Source organism: Drosophila navojoa, chromosome 3, assembly GCF_054131105.1.
Source record: "Drosophila navojoa isolate 15081-1374.11 chromosome 3, UAZ_NAV_1.0, whole genome shotgun sequence".
NCBI lineage: Eukaryota > Metazoa > Arthropoda > Insecta > Diptera > Drosophilidae > Drosophila > Drosophila navojoa.
In genome coordinates, this window is record NC_142891.1 from 19,311,939 (window position 1) to 19,330,044 (window position 18,106).

An 18,106-nucleotide genomic window follows, 5' to 3' on the forward strand; every position below is an offset into this window, starting at 1 on the left:
TGCTTACTTACCCGTAATTACGGCTCACAATTGATGTTAGCATTTACCTAGCCGGGCGACTGTTGTGGCTCTTTTTATTGTGCGTCCCCCGTTGTGTGTGGAAAATTATAGGGTTTACGCACCGGCCCCGGGTAGAGCTCAATCTCGGCGAGTGTCGGTAAAAGGGGGCGTGCGACTTGACGCTCGGAATCTTTTAATTGGCCTATCGCAGTGATTCTCTATACCAGGGTTTTTTTTGACAGCCTTTAATGATGTTTCTGATTCTATGCAGTGCTTGTTTAATTGTATATTAAGTGTGCTTTGACCTTTTCTAATGCGTTATTTTTATGTTCTATTTGCAGGTATGTACAAGAGTGACTGAAGAAGTTTCAACAGACTAAGTATGATTAAGGATAGGCAAGATATTTTGTTGTTTGTTTAATAAGCATTGAGTTTCTATAATGCAAATGTGATATCGTAAGTATCTACTAGCGATATCAATCGATTAGTCGATTAATCTTTAGATATCATTTCACATTTATTCATCTGATAAGCTATATATCTATACTTAGACTTAAGTCTGACACCTGGCATCATTATAAATAAGATCAGAAATGCTTGCTCTGTCAGTAAAGTTGCAGCTGTTGAGTTTTGGTTGTTGGCTCGCATGCCATAGACGAGATGTTAAATCCCCTAAATCGCAACGGTCCATTGCAGCGCGTCGCGAGTCAGGTGCAAGAAACTTCCACCTCCTGCTGCAATTTATTTCAAGAGCTTATCAAGTTAAAGTTTGGCGGGATCTTTCATTTCAGTGCACGTAGCGCACGAGCTTTTTTTGCGGCAGCTTAACCTTTTTGGACGTCATGAAAAGTTGACTGCAGCAGCAGTGGCAGCGCTTAGTGCGAGAGGGCGAGTGCTTTTTTGCAGTGACTGTTGTCGCCATTTGCGTTAAATGTGGCAACAACAGCGATGCGTAATAGAGTCGGTTAGTTGAGCTGGGGTGCTTGGACATTTTTGTTGTTGTTGTTGTATCTTCTTTTTTGTATCTTTCCTCTTTTTTGTTTTTTTGGAAAGGGTTCGGGCTACTTTACCAGCGCCCACAATTGGCTGTGGCCCACATTGTGTGTGTGTGAGTGTGTGTGTGTGAGTGTGTGTGTGTGTGTATGCTAGCGCTGAATTAAGTCTTTCAAGCAGCCAGCAGTAACAATGCTCTGCCCTGCCCTGCCCTGCCCTGCCCTGCCCTGCCCTCTGCTATCGCCGGCCGCACAATGTTAGAGTTGCACTTAACTTCAGACACAGGAAAGCCGAGCTGTGTGCATCGTGCCACAATAAGTACAAGGACAACGACAATGACAGCGGCAACAACAGCAACAATAGCAACAGCAGCAGCGAGAGCAACGACAACGGTTAAGCATTGGCAATGGTGTGTGGCTGACAAAAACAAAAGTTGCATGCAACTAGCATGAAATAGCTGCTGCAATTGTTGTTGTTGTTGTCGTTGCCGTTGCCATTGCCGTTGTTGTTGTTGTTGCCAGCAAAGTCAAGTACCAGGCGATTTTTCTTACACAATAATACACTTTTCCTATTTCGTTGACAGGTTTTCGTTCTTCTTCTTTGGCTTTTTCCTCCTCCTCTTCTTCGGTTTTTCTCTGTACTGCATCGCCCATTTTCTTTTTTTTAGTCACTCGCTCCATTTCGTTGCCGCATGCCGCATGACGTCACTTAGCGCAGACAACTGTGATAATGATTAAATTAGATTATGGATGCTTTCCATTTTTCACACCAACTTCACATCACAAATACACTAAAGTCCCAGACCCAGCCCCCAGCTCCACTAACCAGCCCCCAGTCTCAGTTTCAGAGAGCCGAGCAACGCCAGTCCGTCACAGTGTATTTCAATTTATGGCGCATCCCATGTGGGAATTCTATGCGGGTGTCTCTGTGTGTCTGGGCTGTATAAATAATTACCAGCAAAGTTTTATGTTGCGCATATGCATTGTGGGTGCATTTTGATAGAAGCTTCCATATATGTAGGTATATGTATATGTGGTCGTATCTTGTAGCTAACCAAGTCGGGCACAAGTGCAATGAAGCGTAAATTAAAGTTTATTGACAGTTTTCTTAAGCGCATTTGTTGTCTTTGGCATTGCCATTTGACTTCTGAGCTGCATTGTGCGAACGCATCTGATAGATACGACAACGGCAACGGCAATGGTCTTCCTTCAGCCTTTGTCTTTGCTCAGTGCGCCGCTTGACAGCGTCTTGTGACAGTTTCAACTTCTAACATATGTGACGATTATAGAAATCATCTGCCAGTGCGAAAAAAGAAAATGCATATTGATGTGCGCATTGAATGCAATTCCAATTGAAGGGAAGTAACAAATTGCCACTGGCAAAGCCAAGGACTGACGGAGTGTGCCTTATAGAGAGTGTGTGAGCATAAAGTATATACGTATGTAGTGTAAATGCTGTTAGCAGGTGCGAGAGCATGTGAGAAATGTCATATTACAGATGTAGGTTATAATATACTTATATACATACATTTGCCTGCAAGCAAAGAGAGCAGGAATATTTGATAGAGTATATAAATTTATATAGATAACTTTTATTTTCATAAGAAATATGCCTTTGCTTTCCCTTATCCATTGATTCGTATATAGTTTAGTTATGTATATAATACATGTTACTAGCCGATCAAGCGAGATTATCTGAAAAGTTTCATAAGACAAATGTTGGTTATATTGTAAATATAGTTGCATTAAAGTAAAGAGAAAGCTGCAGAATATTTTATTTAATAAAATTGTTCATAATATATATTGTTTATAATATATTGTATACATAAAAACATTTTTATGAAGACATTTTTTTTCTACAACACAGTTATCAGTCTTGTATACCCTATTTAATATTTATCAGTCATGTCTAGCTGCCCATCTGAATAAATGCAATGATTTGTCAAACCATTAGCACTATAAATGGTCTATAAATCTTACACAATATATTCCCATATACCTTAATTAATAAAAATTATCTGTTACTCATTCATATTATAAAATTATTTGATTGAATTAAATAAAATTGGAGTCTTTAAATTAAATATATATTTGAGCGTAGACCTCTTTTCTCTGTAACTCGACAAATATGAAGGCTACGTGAGGTAATTGAATTCAATTAGAGTCGCATTTGTAGTCACAAGTGCTCTAGATAAATATTTCAGAGTAAACGTATATTTAAATGAGTGTGAATTTCGAGTAAAATGTGAAATGGATACTCGGAAAAAGCAATAACACAAGTCAAAGTCAGTCCAGCATCAAATGGAGATATTCGTGAGCGATATGGACTTTAATTGGTTTATGGGATGTGTAATTCGATTAACCCAACTAACTTGAGTTTGATGTTTGTTTTATTGCCCTTCGGGACTGGCTCACTGATAGATAAATAATTTAGGTTGAATCTGAAACCATGTAGAAGTTTTAATTAGATTCATGTCGAATGCGCTTGAATTTTTCTCAAACCATTTAAATAAGTGAGTGAGTGTGTGGCTAGCGCAAAGGATTTACAAGCTATACGGAGCTATAAAAAAGTGTATCTAACACGCCATATAAAAGACTAATTACACTTTACTAAAAACTTTAACGATGAGTGCCCGCAATCTTGATGCGTGATGCATGAGGGCGGTAGAGGCGGCAAGCTGGAAGCTGGAAGCGAGAGCAACCGCATTGCTATGAAACGAGATGTTTGAGTGTAAACATGCTCGTGCACAGTGCTGCCTGGCTGGCTGACTGAGCCGGTTGAGCTGGTGTGCAGCGGGAGGCGCCAGCAAAGTGTTTTGGGGCGTTGCATGGCACACACACACACACACACACGCACACAAACATTTGTATATGCATTTGTATCCGGTGGCAGCAGCTAGCTGGTGCAGTACATCTGTTCTTTGGGGCTGGGCACATGTAAATGCGACTGTCGCACACCGCCCAAATGGTAGATCCCAGCCTCAGCCTCAGCTGGGCCCATTTAAAAGAGATACAAAGCGTTGTGCGTGCACTAAGACGTTGCAAATGCAACCGACGTCTGTCTGCGTGGTAGTGACAAAATCGCGCTACGTACATGTGTACGTGTGCCGGCTTTTGTCAGCCCAGATAGCAGAGCTCCTTTAGCTTGTGCCCCCAACAGCAACAACAACAACAACAACAATTGCTACATATGTTCGGAAATTCGCCAGTCAGCCCCGGCTTCACAGCTTGGCAGGCAGACAGACTATTTGTCATAGCATTCCTTCAACACTGGGATTAAGTTCTCACTTGGCTCCTGGAGGCAACCAAAATATTCTGCTGCACTGCGTCTCTGATTTACAATTGCAAAATGAAAGCAACAAAGCAATGGCTTGCCAAAAATGAGAAAAAATAAGACAAAAAAAGTCTATGTATTTATATATATTCAGGTATTGCTAGTACCGACTGCTGGATACTCTATTCTGAGCATGGAAAGACACAAAGATTAAAAATGGCTTGGAGACATTTTGATGGTGCCTCGTTTAGTTTTTGGCAAAACTTAAGCTGATTTTCTCTTTAACTAATTGCATTAAATATAGGAAGTAAATCGAATGATGGGAAATCGAATATTTATCACTTGCATCTATTCTTTTATACCCTGAACCCATTGAATATGGAAAATCGTAGTTCGGCTTTTCTATTGCAACAAAAATTGAACACAGCACCTGAGAGAGATTTCCTCACTTATATGGCAGAATATGTACCTCACAAAAACTCTTCAGCTATACATATACATACATTTAATAAATTCCTGATTTTTAATAATTTTTTAAAATTTACATTATCACAGAATAATTTATCGAATTCTCGAAAACATACTTAAGTTAAAGCTTCAATTGTAAAAAATAATGTTGGGACAAACAATATAAATAATTTTTAATTTAATGTGAATAAATAAGTTAAAGCAAAAATAATAAATAAATATAGAATTATAAAAACATATGTATATACTTCAGCTAATCTTTTTGTTGAGAGTGAGACTATATTTGTAAAGTGATTTAAGGCATTTTGTTATCTCTATATTTTTCTGACGAGAGAGCTTGAGGTGAGAGTGCCCTCTGAGCATGATCAAGACGATGCTTCGTGATTTCGAGCTGCGTAAGAAACTAATCAGCATTTGATTACAGCAGATGCTCGCGCCTCGAGAGCTCTTCGAATTTCTCAACATTGACTATATGACATATACATATGTATGTATATGTATTTATACAATCAATATTTTTCGTACCATACTTGCTTAAAATTTCAACTTAACTTCAAGCTTTTCCTAAGCTCTCCAGCCCATATTAAATATGCGCTGATTCCGCTTAAGCATTTCCACGCTGTTTGCTTTATTTACTGCGCAAACATTTCTATTATTTTCATCATTTTCATCTGCTAGTTTATTTTGTCTTTTTATTTATTTTTTCTTTGCTGCAGTTTGTTTTAATTTGTAGACAAGACACAGATATGGTAAGGAAAACAAGGAAGTTGAATTGGTATGAAACTAGTTTACATGAATAGTACACAGCGGAGCGAGCTCTCGCAATGTTGACGTTTGATATGTGGAGCACGCCCCTCGCCCCACGCCCACGCGCCTCGCCTACCGCCAGCAAAATTGGGGAGGAGGAGATGCGAGAAACATGTGTCTAAATTCGCATTGGCAAAGGCAACTTCAGCTCTTGAGCAACTCGCGTACATTAAAAATCTACGCTTCCTTCCTACCAAGCTTTTGTATGCCACACATTCAGCTTCAATTCCAGCTCCGCCTGGCATAGAGTAGAAGTATTTTTGGAATGGGGCAAATGCATTTGGAGTGTTTGCGGCAATGCCAAAATGAAATACATAATACTTAGCAACAAAAAGTTGTATTTTGTTGCTGAGTTGCATTTTTCTTGTTTTTATTTTTTTTTTCTGTGTGTGTGTGTGAGTGGTTGGGGGCGTGGGGTGTGGTATAGAGTACACTTTTCATATAAACATGATTTCGCTCTCGCTCTCCACATGCTTAGCCCACATGGTTTGGCTTGATTTGCTTGGGGGGGTGGCTTTCGCTTTATTTTTTAATTCAATATTGCTGGGAGGTATTTTTATGTTTTTTAGAAACGACAGGCCCGACGGGCAATCGCATAGGGACGCTCACTCCAAAAGCACACACACACATACACAGGCACATATAGAAAATGTTTTGTAATCCGCTTTTAAAATAATGAAAAAAAAAAAGAAAGAGAAATAAATGCATTTAGACTTATGTGGGTGAATCGCCAAAATAAAAATATTTCTGTCTGTCATTTCTCTGTATGGGAAAATTTCGCAAATTATGCATGAATGCCTCAGAGCCGATTTAATAATCAATCGGAGTGCGTTTCCATACTCTGCCAACTATTCCAATTTACGTGCTTTATAACTCGCTAGCTCTTTCACTTCCACTCTCTCTCACTCGCTCTCCCCCTCTCTTTCTGGCTGAAGTTTAAGCCACGCCAAAAGTTGAAGCGAAAAACTTTTCACTTACTTCTGCTTCTGGCCGCCTCAATTCTTAACTAAAGCAAACTGCTCATGTTGCGTGCTCTGGCTGAAACAATAAATTTTCCACAGTGAGTCAATAAAATTGCTAATTTCACGCTCCAATTAACCGATTATTGTGCCCGCAAGCAAAATGTGAAATTGTTAAAGCGTTTCCAGAAGGAAAATCAAACTGAAATTTTTATTTATTTCTATATATTTCTGTGTATAGAGAAAGGAACAGATTTACTTTATATCAATTAATATACGTGCAGATTTATACCTTTATTTTATATTTATTTAAATATATAAATACTTTTGCTTACATCTTCTTGCATAAATAAATTGTATTATTATACTTATATAAATAATTTATAATTTATATAACTTCTTGTCAGTTTCAATTATTCATATAAAAAATAAATATATAGTTTTTTTTTTTTTTTCAATAAAAATAAAATTGAATCGCTTTGCTTTGAAATAATTGGATTTATTGAAAGCCTCCACTTAATAGCAAAATTTATTTTTAATTTATTTAATGCACTCAAATTTCAAATGCCATGCAGACAAAGCTCAATGCGCTTAGCTTTAATTGTCTATAAATAATTGATATGATTATCAAAGGCCTAAACTAACATGATATTCTGTTGAAATAAATATTCTAAATTTGCTAGAGAACTCCTCTACGTTTCCACCTATGCAACGAAGCTGAAGCATCCCTTGAATTGTTCTCCCTTAAGTATTTTAATGCAATTGAAATCTTAAATTTTGCATTTGTTCCATGGTTGCATTTAGTGCATTGCAAACGCTTTGCGGCAATTGTAATGGGAAGTTTGTAGCTGATTTGTTGCATGCAGCTGGCAATAATTCAATGCCCTATGAAGCCACTGTCCCAGTGGTGGTTGGGTGGTGCAGTGCGGCGCGGTGCGGTAAGGGCGCCGTCCATACAGCACATTACTGAAAATCCAAACACCTTCAACGTCGCCGTTGTCAGTTGCTGTTTGCCTAGCAAATGGGGAGACGGCGTGTTCGCTGTGTCGATGTTGCGCCTGGCGCCGGGGCTGACTGCAACTGCAATCTGCTGTCTGCAGTCTGGCCGTTTCTGTCCAGGGTGCGGTGCGGCGCGGTGCGGTACGGGCACGTATGGCATTTGCGCCCGGTTGACGCCTTGAGTGCAATCGCTTGCACCTTTGAAGCGTGTCCGTGTCGCACCACCAACAGCGTCGCTTTTGTTCGGGCACAAGGCCCATTGGATATGGTTGATGGAACCAACACACAGTTGCCTTTTCCCTATATACATACATATGTATGCATTCTCATCTGTAGATGTTGCTGTATCTCTGTGTATTTATACTGCATAAGCCGAAAGGCAAATGATCTAACCCATACTCGCTCTATATATTTATATTTGTTTGCCTTTGCATGTGCACAATCGCTGAATACCCTGTAGGTGAAGTTGGTACAAATGGTGGATCAAGGTAGATGAAAAATGAAATGATATAGAATTTAATCTGAGATATAGATGATAGATAGATTACCATTCTACCAAAAACCATTTCAGTTAACATAAGTGCTTAACATACAAATGTTAGAGCCCCAACATTAATGTTATAATACAAATGCTCAAGTACGTTCATGCTAGTTCATTTGACTTCATTTGTACAGGGTATCCCTTCAGTTATTTCGCCCTTTTCTCTTCCCAATTTGTGTGGATTTTCGCAAACACATGCGCGCATTTTCAATGCAACATGCAATTTGTCTGAGTTGCAGCCATTCCCACTGGGGGCACTCCCCAAGACCCCGTTGATGGCCACGCTCCTCTAGATGCCCTCGGGCAGCATCTGCAACTCTTCATCTTCACCTTGTGTGTGTTGCCTTTGCTTTTTGTCATTGCCATTATAATTGATAGCGTATAATTTCGTTGCTTTCCACCAATTCCATTTCCCAATTCGGTTTGTTTCCCTCTATCCGTATCTTGCTCTCTCTCTTTCTCTTGGCAGCTGTCTCGCTCGTCAGCGTTTACTTTTATGCAAATTTTCGTGCAAATTGCTTTTAATGCATTTTGAATGCAATTTGTGTTTTATACGTTGGAATTGAAGTGGTACAAAAACTCGTAATTGAAACTGAAAGATTTTAATTTAATTTGAGTTTCTGTTTCTCTTATCTCCTGCTGTATCTCAGTCTGTCTACCACGTTTCTCTCCATCTCTCCCTCTCGCTCGCTCTCTCTCTCTCTCTCTCTCTCTTCGCGCTCTGTCTGCTGATGTTTGCTTTTGAGGGGAGTTTGTGTATATTTTTAGCTTCTGGGACTGCTGGGTGTTTGACTGCACATGCGGGATGGATTTTGTAGCGCCTGCATTTCGGTGTAGGCCATGGGCATTCATTAAATTGATTTAGATAAAATCGTGTTTTTGTTGACAATAATTACAAGCGAAATGCTGGCCATTGTCGCATACGAATGCAGCTTAATTATGACAAAACGGTTCAAATTGCCGGCTTTCAACCTGTAAATCGTATGTTAAAAATCGCTGATAAATCAAGGGCGGCGTAAATCATTAAAATGGAATGCGCAATGCGATAACAAAGAGATTGTGGCTAATTAGATTAGCGCCGAGTGCTAAGAGTAGATCTGTGTTGCAATTTGCTGGCATTTGAAGCAAGGAAAATATTATAAAAATACACATTTTATTTTATACACTTAACTTTATGCTTCAGTATATATTTGTTAACTCGGAAAAATGAAAAAAAAAAAATAAATAAAAAATAAATAAATAAAATTGTTTAATTCATAATATAGTCTGAACTGTTTAATTGAACTATTTTTTACAGTTTTTATATGTTGTTTATAGATTATTTAATTTAAGATTTAATCATGATATAATTTTTTAAAGATTTGTTCACGTTTTGACTCTCAAATAACCAGAACTGCGATCAAAAAATATGCTATATATATAAAATAAAATCAACTTCATCTAGATATAAATTAACTATTATAAATTAACTATTCTCTTAAGCATCTCCGACTGCACAATTAACTGCTCAATAGCTCCAAGTGGAATACACATTTGTTATAGCTTATCAAATACACTCAAAAAAAAACCGCAAACTACTTAACGCATCTCTTTAATAAACCCTATTTAAAGCACATTTCACCAAACCGCACTGCTTCAATAAATATTGGACTAGTGAGGCCTGCTTTCTCTCTCTCTCTTTCTCTCGCTCTCCCCCTTATTTGATATTTGCAAACCTTATCAAAGAATGCTAAAATGTGGCACTAAAATAAATTGTTACCGAAATTGTGTGGGGGCGAAAATATAAAATAATGCTAGGCCTCTCAAAGCACGATCCCAGCGGCAAATGCATATTTGGCTAATTTTGATTATTTTACTGCCGCTTTTGGGGATTTTTGTTAATTACCTCAAACATGGCCAGCACACACACACACACACACACACACGCACACCCACACTCTCTTTGTGTGCGTGTGTATTGTGCACTCTATTAAAATGGTATGTGAGTGTTTTGGGTCCCCGGGCTGCTGGCACTGCTGTGCTCTGATAGAATTTAGGGCTCACTTTATGCTTTTTACGGGCTTGCCATGAATGTGACATTAATGAGCTCTTAGCTTATCCCACAGGCGCAGACTGGATACGCCACATGGCTGGGATGGGGCTAGCATAAAGTTGATGCCATAATTTGTCCTTGAATTTGACTGGCGTATTGTCGACACACACACAAACACACACACACACACACGCACACACACAGACACACTGTGAATATTCATAATTAAATTGTTATTTCGAGTGAATGCCAAACTGCGTGCTCATTTAAAGGTTATGAAAGGTCGCCTTCGTATTCTTGTTCCATTACGATACGTTGGCCAGCAAAAGGTCCATGGCATGCCCTCAAATACCCTTGTCAAACCAAAGTCTGTTGTTTTGGATTAAAAAATTACTTTATGCGCCAATGAAATGCCTCTTTTGCATATATGTATGTGTGAGTATGTGACTATTTCGTAACATTTTTAGTGGCTAACGTGAAGTGGCTTCTTCTCAAAGGAGTGCATAAAAAACCGTAAAGTCCCGGCTCTCAAGTCGCATTTGCCTGAGGGGCAATAAAAGTTGCGATTCTCCAACAAAAGTTAAACATAATCCGCAAGGTAAGTCAGCTGCTCAAAAGTTGACTATAACTTGGCATTAATTTCATTAACATCATTTCTCGGACTGTGTGGGAGAGAAGAGTAAGAAGAAGAGAGCGAGAGATACACATAGACAGAGACAGAGAGGGACAAAGGCAAGTGCACATTTAATTTGATTGTTTATTGTTTCGTGGAATAAACTTTGAGATGAGGCAAGGTAGATGTCATAACACTCCACAGCTGCTGGTCATTATAGCGAGGGCTGCTCCAAAACTTAAAGTACATTAAAAAGTTAGACAAATTATATGAAATCAAGTTAGCTAAAGTTTGTGTTGCAAATTTTAATGGATTAGGATTTTGTATTTATTTTCTACTTTTCTTTTTGCATATATAAGTAGATGGATTTGATTAGCGTAGCCTGAGTGATACGAGAATAGAATAGAATCTATTAGATATATATTTATATGAATGCAATAGACCCTTTTCAACTTATCTAGTCCCTTGAATCATTTCATTGGACAGCTAACCACGCTGCTGATCTCATTAAATGAACATATTTATTAAATGAGAATCATAATTTTTGGCAGTCCGCTCGTAAAGTAGGCTTCAAATATGCTTCTTGTATTTTTTGATAGACACTCATAACTTTTTAACCTAAAATAACCCATTTCAGGTCCAGTTGAACACTTCAGCCACTGCGAGCCAAAGGACGAAATTGCTTTTGGTTCACAAAAAAAGAAGAAGGAGAAGAAGCAGAAGAGTAGAAGGAAGCAGAACGCAAGCAGTTGCCTGGTAAAATGAAAAGGTGCCAGACGCTGCTGCTGCTGCTGCTGCTGCTGCTGCTCCTGCTGCTCCTGCTGCTCCTGCTGCTCCTGCTGCTGTTGGTCTCTTAATACCTCAGTGTAGTTGTTGTTGCTTTGTCCATTGCATTGCTGGCTGCTGAACGTCAAGCGTTGTACTCCAGTGCCTGAATTTATGTTTACCGTCGCTCTAATTAAATTTAATATGCATATTGCCAAGCATTTGAAGTGGCCAGCTGTTCAGCTGTCCAGTCTGTCCAGCTGTCCAGCTTGGCCGTTGGCAATAGCGGACTGAGCATGTCCGTCCGTCCGTCTGGCTCTAGAGCGGTACAGCTCTGGCTGTACGGGTTTAGCTTGCCCAGCAGGAGAAATTGCGCTTGTGGTCGCTTGCCAAGTGTGTGTGTGTGTGAGAGAGTGTGCTCAAGTGTGTGTGTGTGTGTGGGTAATAAATTTGATTAGTAGGATTTACGGGGCATACGGCAACGTAAACGTCAAATGTTCGTGGTGCAGTAAATTTTATGCTAAACAGGGACAGGCAAGGGCCAAGCGAGGGGTTTGAGTTGGGGTTAGGGTTTTTTCTTTTTGTATGAGTGGCTTTATGCCTTGACTGCCTGTCGGCGTGTTCTTTTTTGCTCAGTTTACTGCTGGCTGGCCCATACTTCACATCTCTTGCCCCCTTTCGTTTCGTTGCGTTTCTTTTGCTTTGTTTTGTTACGTTTAACGAGTTGTTACAATAAAATGTTATTGCATACTTTATAGCGCTATATACACAGTCAGTGTGTGTGTGTGTGTGTGCTAGTGTGCGGAAGTGCACAGAACAGACAACGCGGCAATGGGGAATAAGGCAAGAGCAGCGGCATATGCAGGACACAGAGCGTCTGCTGCGTCAACGTCAAAGCTGCCGCAAAACGCTTTCGCGTGCGCCATTGTATTTCTAAATACAAAATGGCGACGGGACGCCATTTAAAAACGACTGGGCGCGGTAGTCAAAAGGAGACAGTGAGAGTGCTAGTGAGAGAGAGAGAGAGAGAGAGAGAGAGACAGTTAGCATGGAGTGCGCCAGTAAAGTGCTTTTGTCTGGATGCCTTTGGCAGCATTTCCGCATCCTTTTGACTGAGGCGAAGGCCGCATTTAAAACATTTCGGCACAGCCGTAATTAGTGCAACCGAAAATTGCTTACAAAATACGCGCTGGCCGGCTAAAAAGCACGGCCTTTGACGTTGACCAACACATAAACAATTGCAGCGCAAATTGCTTGCACCATCAAAGTCAGTTGCTGCCGCTGCTGCTGCTGCCGCTGCTGCTGCTGCTGCATCAGCATCAGCACGCTCATCATTAACATCATCATCAGGCCATAAAAAATGGGCAGCAGTTGCCAGGGCGCTGTCGAGATTACGCGATAAAGCACAACGTGAAATGCAGCAAAGGAATGGATAAGCGACGTGGCTTAAATAAAATTTATGCTTTGCTTCATGGTGTTCCACTCTCAACACCTCTCACACTCGCCCTCTCTCTCTCTCTCTTTCTCTCTCGCTCGCTCTCTTCTTCTGTCTTGGTTTTTTCGCCGATTTCCCTCTGAATTTCTGACATTTTGGCACATTTCTGGCCTGGCAGCGCCTGCTGTGCCGCCGCCATTTTGTTTGCAGCCACCTCCTCTTATTTTCCTTCTTTTTTTCTCTTTCTGGCCGTTGTTGCTGTTGGCCCTATCCTAATACGAAATGCAATCCTGAAACTACAGTTCCTGACTGTTCGTTTCCCCTCTGCCTTGCATCCGCACTGAAATTATGCGCATTGGGCTTCTTTTGCTATTGAAATTTTAGGATTTTCGTTGTTGGCTTTTGCAATTGCTGAAATAGATGGCTAGAGCCAAGCTCAGTTCACTTGTTCCTTTTGTTGTTGTTGTTGTTGTTGTTGGCAAGCCTTTTGCGGTCCTGTTTGTGGCAAACTGAAAAGAAAATTTGGTTGTTTATGTTGGTCAATTGAAATGCATTTGCTGCTTCATGCTGTGGAGACATAAGTCTGCATTTTCAGCTTGGCTTCATGTGAGTGCAGGATTTGAGGAATTTTGAAATGAAAGCTGGAAATAAATAGATATGAGTTGTCAAATATGTAGGAGACACGGTGAAGGGGTGATGCATTCAATAAGATATCAATATCTGTTTAATATATTTCGAAAATTCTTTGTATTTGTTTTCCTACTGTGCTCAGTAATAGAAGTGCAGATATGTAATGTATTACACAGTCTTTCTCAATTTAAACTTTTATTATTATTTTTTTTTTTAATGTCAAAGAATTGTTATGTAAATATTTCCCTTTTTTTTATTTTTTTTTATATAACGCGTAGGCATTGCCATTTGCAATTTTAAATAATAATCTAGCTAAATAAATAAACAAAAGCTTGGGAGCTTCCAACAATCTATTTATGTATTATATATTATTTATTTAAGTCGAAAAAAATATATAAACTAAAATTCGTGTATTTCTTTTATTTCAGGTAAATATCTCTTACATTACGAAATTCAATGGGAGGAACAATATTCAAGGCTTCTATTAAAGGTTTTAAGTATATATATAGTTGAAAATTTACTATTTAATCAATATGGTAATTCAATGAGTGGCGGCTAGGTTTCTAGACAAAATTGTTTGCAAATCCAAAAACTAGTTTATGTCGACGTGGAACAAGACTATAAAATGTTTATAGCCAGAGAGCTGTCTCGTTAAGCAATTGATGACAATTTTATAATACTCGACTTGTGGCATTAAATTGAAGTGAATATTTGCATTAATTTTTATCATATTGGTTTCTGGCTTATGATGCCGCAACATTTTGCAAAGCAATGGGAAATTGCGTTTGCCCCGGCACTTGATGTTATTATACATTTTTAATCAGAGAATGGATGCGTCGTCGCCGCAAAAAGAAAAAAAAAAACAAATTAAGATTTATGTGCACTTAAATAAGTTTCGTTTCAGCGGGCAAATTGTCAAGCCGGCAATAATGAAATTATAATTTCATTTATATAATTAATATTATTTAAACGGAATATTTAAAACATATAGTATTAATTACGCACATCTCAGCGAGGCGCCCTGTATGTGTGGGTGTTGGACCACTGCACTGTCGGTACGCGAGACATTAAAAAAGGCTAATAAATCAGCTGAAATTAATTATATATAAGAAGGCGGGAAGGCGGGGCAGTCGAGAGTTCCATAAATGACAGCAACACTTACGGAAACGTGCTTTACACGTGCCCGGGCAGGTGGGTGGTGGGGGTTGACTGCGTATTGACATTACAGTTATGTGCATAATAAGTGCGCATTATGCTGCTTAATCCAGACAATAAAACACAATTACAACAGCCGCCAGCAACTATGTGGCAAGAGCCGCAGGCTGTTTGATATGAAATTATTGGCACTGAGTGTAAAATGCAGCGACAAATCAATGCGGGAATATTGCGAGAGGGGGGGGGGGGGGGGGGGGGGGGGGGTGGGGAAGGGGGCAGCATTACGGGTCGGCCATGAAAATATGTTGGTGGCATTAAGCAGCGTATATTGCGAATATTGTCTTGTCAATAATGCCCTGACACTGCATTTCCAATTAAACTTGTTCATATTAATTTCATGGCGGAGAGCTTAATGCATTTGTAAAGAGCGCAGCTTTGCACTTTAATATATATATATGTGTGTGTGTGTGTTTATGAATGGAAATGCCTTGAAATGTCAATTTCCATTTCGTATTGTGAATTTATTCGAATGACTTTTTTATTGGGGTCAAATGTTGTAGAAAAACGGAAAAGATTAAATTGAAAATGAAAAAAAAAAAAACGGTAAAATGCTGAATAACCTGTATAACTACTTAATACCCCTTTCTCATATAAGTAGGGAGAATATTTGAATACAAAATTTATAAAAAGGACTTGAAAGATGAATGAAAAAACGTCTTAGATTGTCAAAGAAGAAAATATTTGAATTTCCTAGCAGTTAAAGACCTAGAAATGAATGAAATTCCATGGATTACATCATAGAACTGGTATACCCTATTCGAAGTGTAAAAGAGTATATAAAAAAGAAAAAAAATAAATAAATAGAAATTGTTATCAGTTGACATGAGTCAAAGTAAAGCACATCGAGTATATTCGAATGCATTCTGATCTATTTTAAGTAATTATATTTATTTGATTTGCTATATATCAAATATTTATTGTTCATATTTATTGTTGTTAATGCGCATATAGTTGACTGTAATCCATATAAACGAGATATTCCAGTTAAAGTTCGAACAGTTTCTCATTTGCCACCGCGCACATTGCAGACTCGGCAATCACCATTGATGATCACATTGCCAGGATTAAGAGGCGTGGCTGTTGAATATAAAATTGATTAGTTTTTCTCTTGCAGTTAATTTTGTAGTACTTGTAGTACTTACCACTAGCCAGAGCCAGCAGACCGAGCAGAAAGGCAACTGATAGGAATTTCATTTTGTTTAGTTAGTTAATTAGCTTGCTGCTTGTGGAAGTGAAGCTGAACTGATGCTGTTTAGCCCAGTGCCGTGAGCTTTTATACGCAGATCATCGGAAGCGCATTTGCTGCTACGGCAACAGTGGGGGAAAACGCAGCGATTATCAGACGGGATTACCCCCTCTTTCAGTTGACGGTGTCCAGAACGTGAATTCCCCAGTTCATTTGAGACGTTGGGCAAATACGGCGATAAGCTCATTTGTCTAGTAACAGCGTGTTAAAATCATATTATATGGAAGCCGAGTCTCGAAGTGTTGTTATTGTTGTTGTTGTTACTGATTGAAAACTGGCTTTTACGTACTCGGCGCATAAGGCAATAAACTTTGATTCGCCGGCTTTTCTTTAGAAATACAGAATGCAAAAAAAAAAAAACTCGCTTTATGACATTTTCAATTAACTAACCGGCGCACGTTGCAGCGTAATTGACATTTGCATAAGTTCCAACTAAGTTTGTTGTTATCAAATTAGCATTGCAAATTGCGAATTGTAACGAGGAATTCAATAAATGCGTTTCAATTCATATTGATTGTAATCAATCTTCAGCTATGCTATGCTTAGCTATTTATCACCTTGTCTAGAGTTGGTTAATCAATTACAATTCTCTGAATGTTGTGGTAAAATAAGTAGTTGAATGTTTTGATTTATTTAATCGTGGAAAGCCCTAAAAAACATTTAAAAATAAAAAAAAAAAAAATTCTATTGAATTCACATGTCGTTAGTTCATACCATTTTCACGCCCATTTGATTGCATGTAAATAGTCGTAGCATGCCACTGCGTGCATATGGAGCTTATGCGGCACAATTGCCACTAATGAAAAACCTTATATGCACTGTGAGGAATGGCGTCCATATTTGAATAAACCCAACATGAATTTGAAATAAAAAGTTTCGTGCAGATATCTCATTTGTATGCACATAAATTGCATTACGAATTGACGCTTTATGGACGAAAAAAAGACAAAAAAAAAAAAAGTGTTGGGGAAAAGCAGTGGAAAACCTGACTGAGGAGAGCGAACAAGACACAGCGGAAAGTAAAATAAATTAAAAACTCTCCAAGAATGCTTCGCTGCTGCTGGCAAAGAAGACACAATGGAATTGCAGCAGCAGCAGCAGCGGCAGCAGCGCGAATGTAAAAAATTGCTGAGCTACGCGTGTCCTTGCCGCGGCTCCTGTCGCACCAAATAATAACAAAAGGTGCAAAGCAAAGCAGTGAAAACGAAGACAAAAAAAAAGAAAAACGAAAGAAAATGAAATACAACAAAAAATTAAACAAAAATGCACTGGCAGAGTGCAGGCAGACCACGCCCACATTCGCGGCAGTGGAACTCTTGCTGATTCTGAAGTTGGTAAATTTTTGTGCATTTATCATTCGGCCACCTGCCATGGCAGCGCCTCTGTCCTCTGTTCACCTGCATCCATTCCGCTGTACTCTATATTTTCTTCATTTTTTTGCTGTTGTACATTTCCCGCTTGATTTTCACGAATTACGTTTATTGCTGCATAGTCAGGAGAAGAGAGCGAAAGGGAGGAGAGTTCGCAAAATTGAAAAATGCTCCAAGTTCACTTGGCATTCGCTTTGCAAACAACAGAACAAGGAATTGTCGATACGTTTTGGAAATAAAATGAAAGAGGGAGAGAGAAAGAGAGAGAGAGAAAGCGAGAGAGAGAGAGAGAGAGAGAGGAAAAAAAAACACAAAACTTCGAATTGATGATGAATTGATTTATGTTTGCGTATTCACCTCTTGTGCATTCCCAAAACACTCTTTCCCATTTCCATTTTCATTTTGATTTCTATTTCGTTTTGTTTAGCATTACATAGCCTTAAAGAGCGCTGCACTGATTGTGTTTGGCATTGCTCAGAGAATTATTTGAAATCGGATGCTTTCGATAAGCTAAATTCGTTTACGCTTGAACTGCATAGAGCAGGATGTGGCGCCTGCCGGAAAGATGTTGATAGGGGAAGTCAGGAAAACCTAAAACGAATATGTTTACTAATGATGATATTTTGTTAATGTCCAACAATGTGCAGAGAGAAAGAGAGAGAGAGAGAGAAACAGAGAGTATTAAAAGTAGATTCTAGATTGTGCAAGGTGACATTTGGGGTGCGTCGAGCAGACATATATGTATCTGATCAGCCCAAAA

At 39.0% G+C, this 18,106-nt stretch overlaps 2 protein-coding genes across 7 annotated transcripts in view; one reads left to right on the forward strand and one right to left on the reverse strand.

The window, feature by feature from the left end:
• The window catches only part of Sema1a (semaphorin 1a), a 148,768-nt gene that overhangs the window by 21,086 nt on the left and 109,576 nt on the right, over positions 1-18,106 (forward strand). The window lies entirely within an intron of this gene.
• On the reverse strand, positions 15,600-16,021 carry LOC115563636 (bomanin Short 3). Its single transcript, XM_030386935.2, has 2 exons — positions 15,873-16,021; positions 15,600-15,807 (listed from the first exon to the last, which is right to left on the reverse strand). The coding sequence occupies exons 1-2, from the start codon at positions 15,922-15,924 to the stop codon at positions 15,734-15,736; spliced, it is 126 nt and encodes a 41-aa protein (XP_030242795.1). The 5' UTR covers positions 15,925-16,021; the 3' UTR covers positions 15,600-15,733.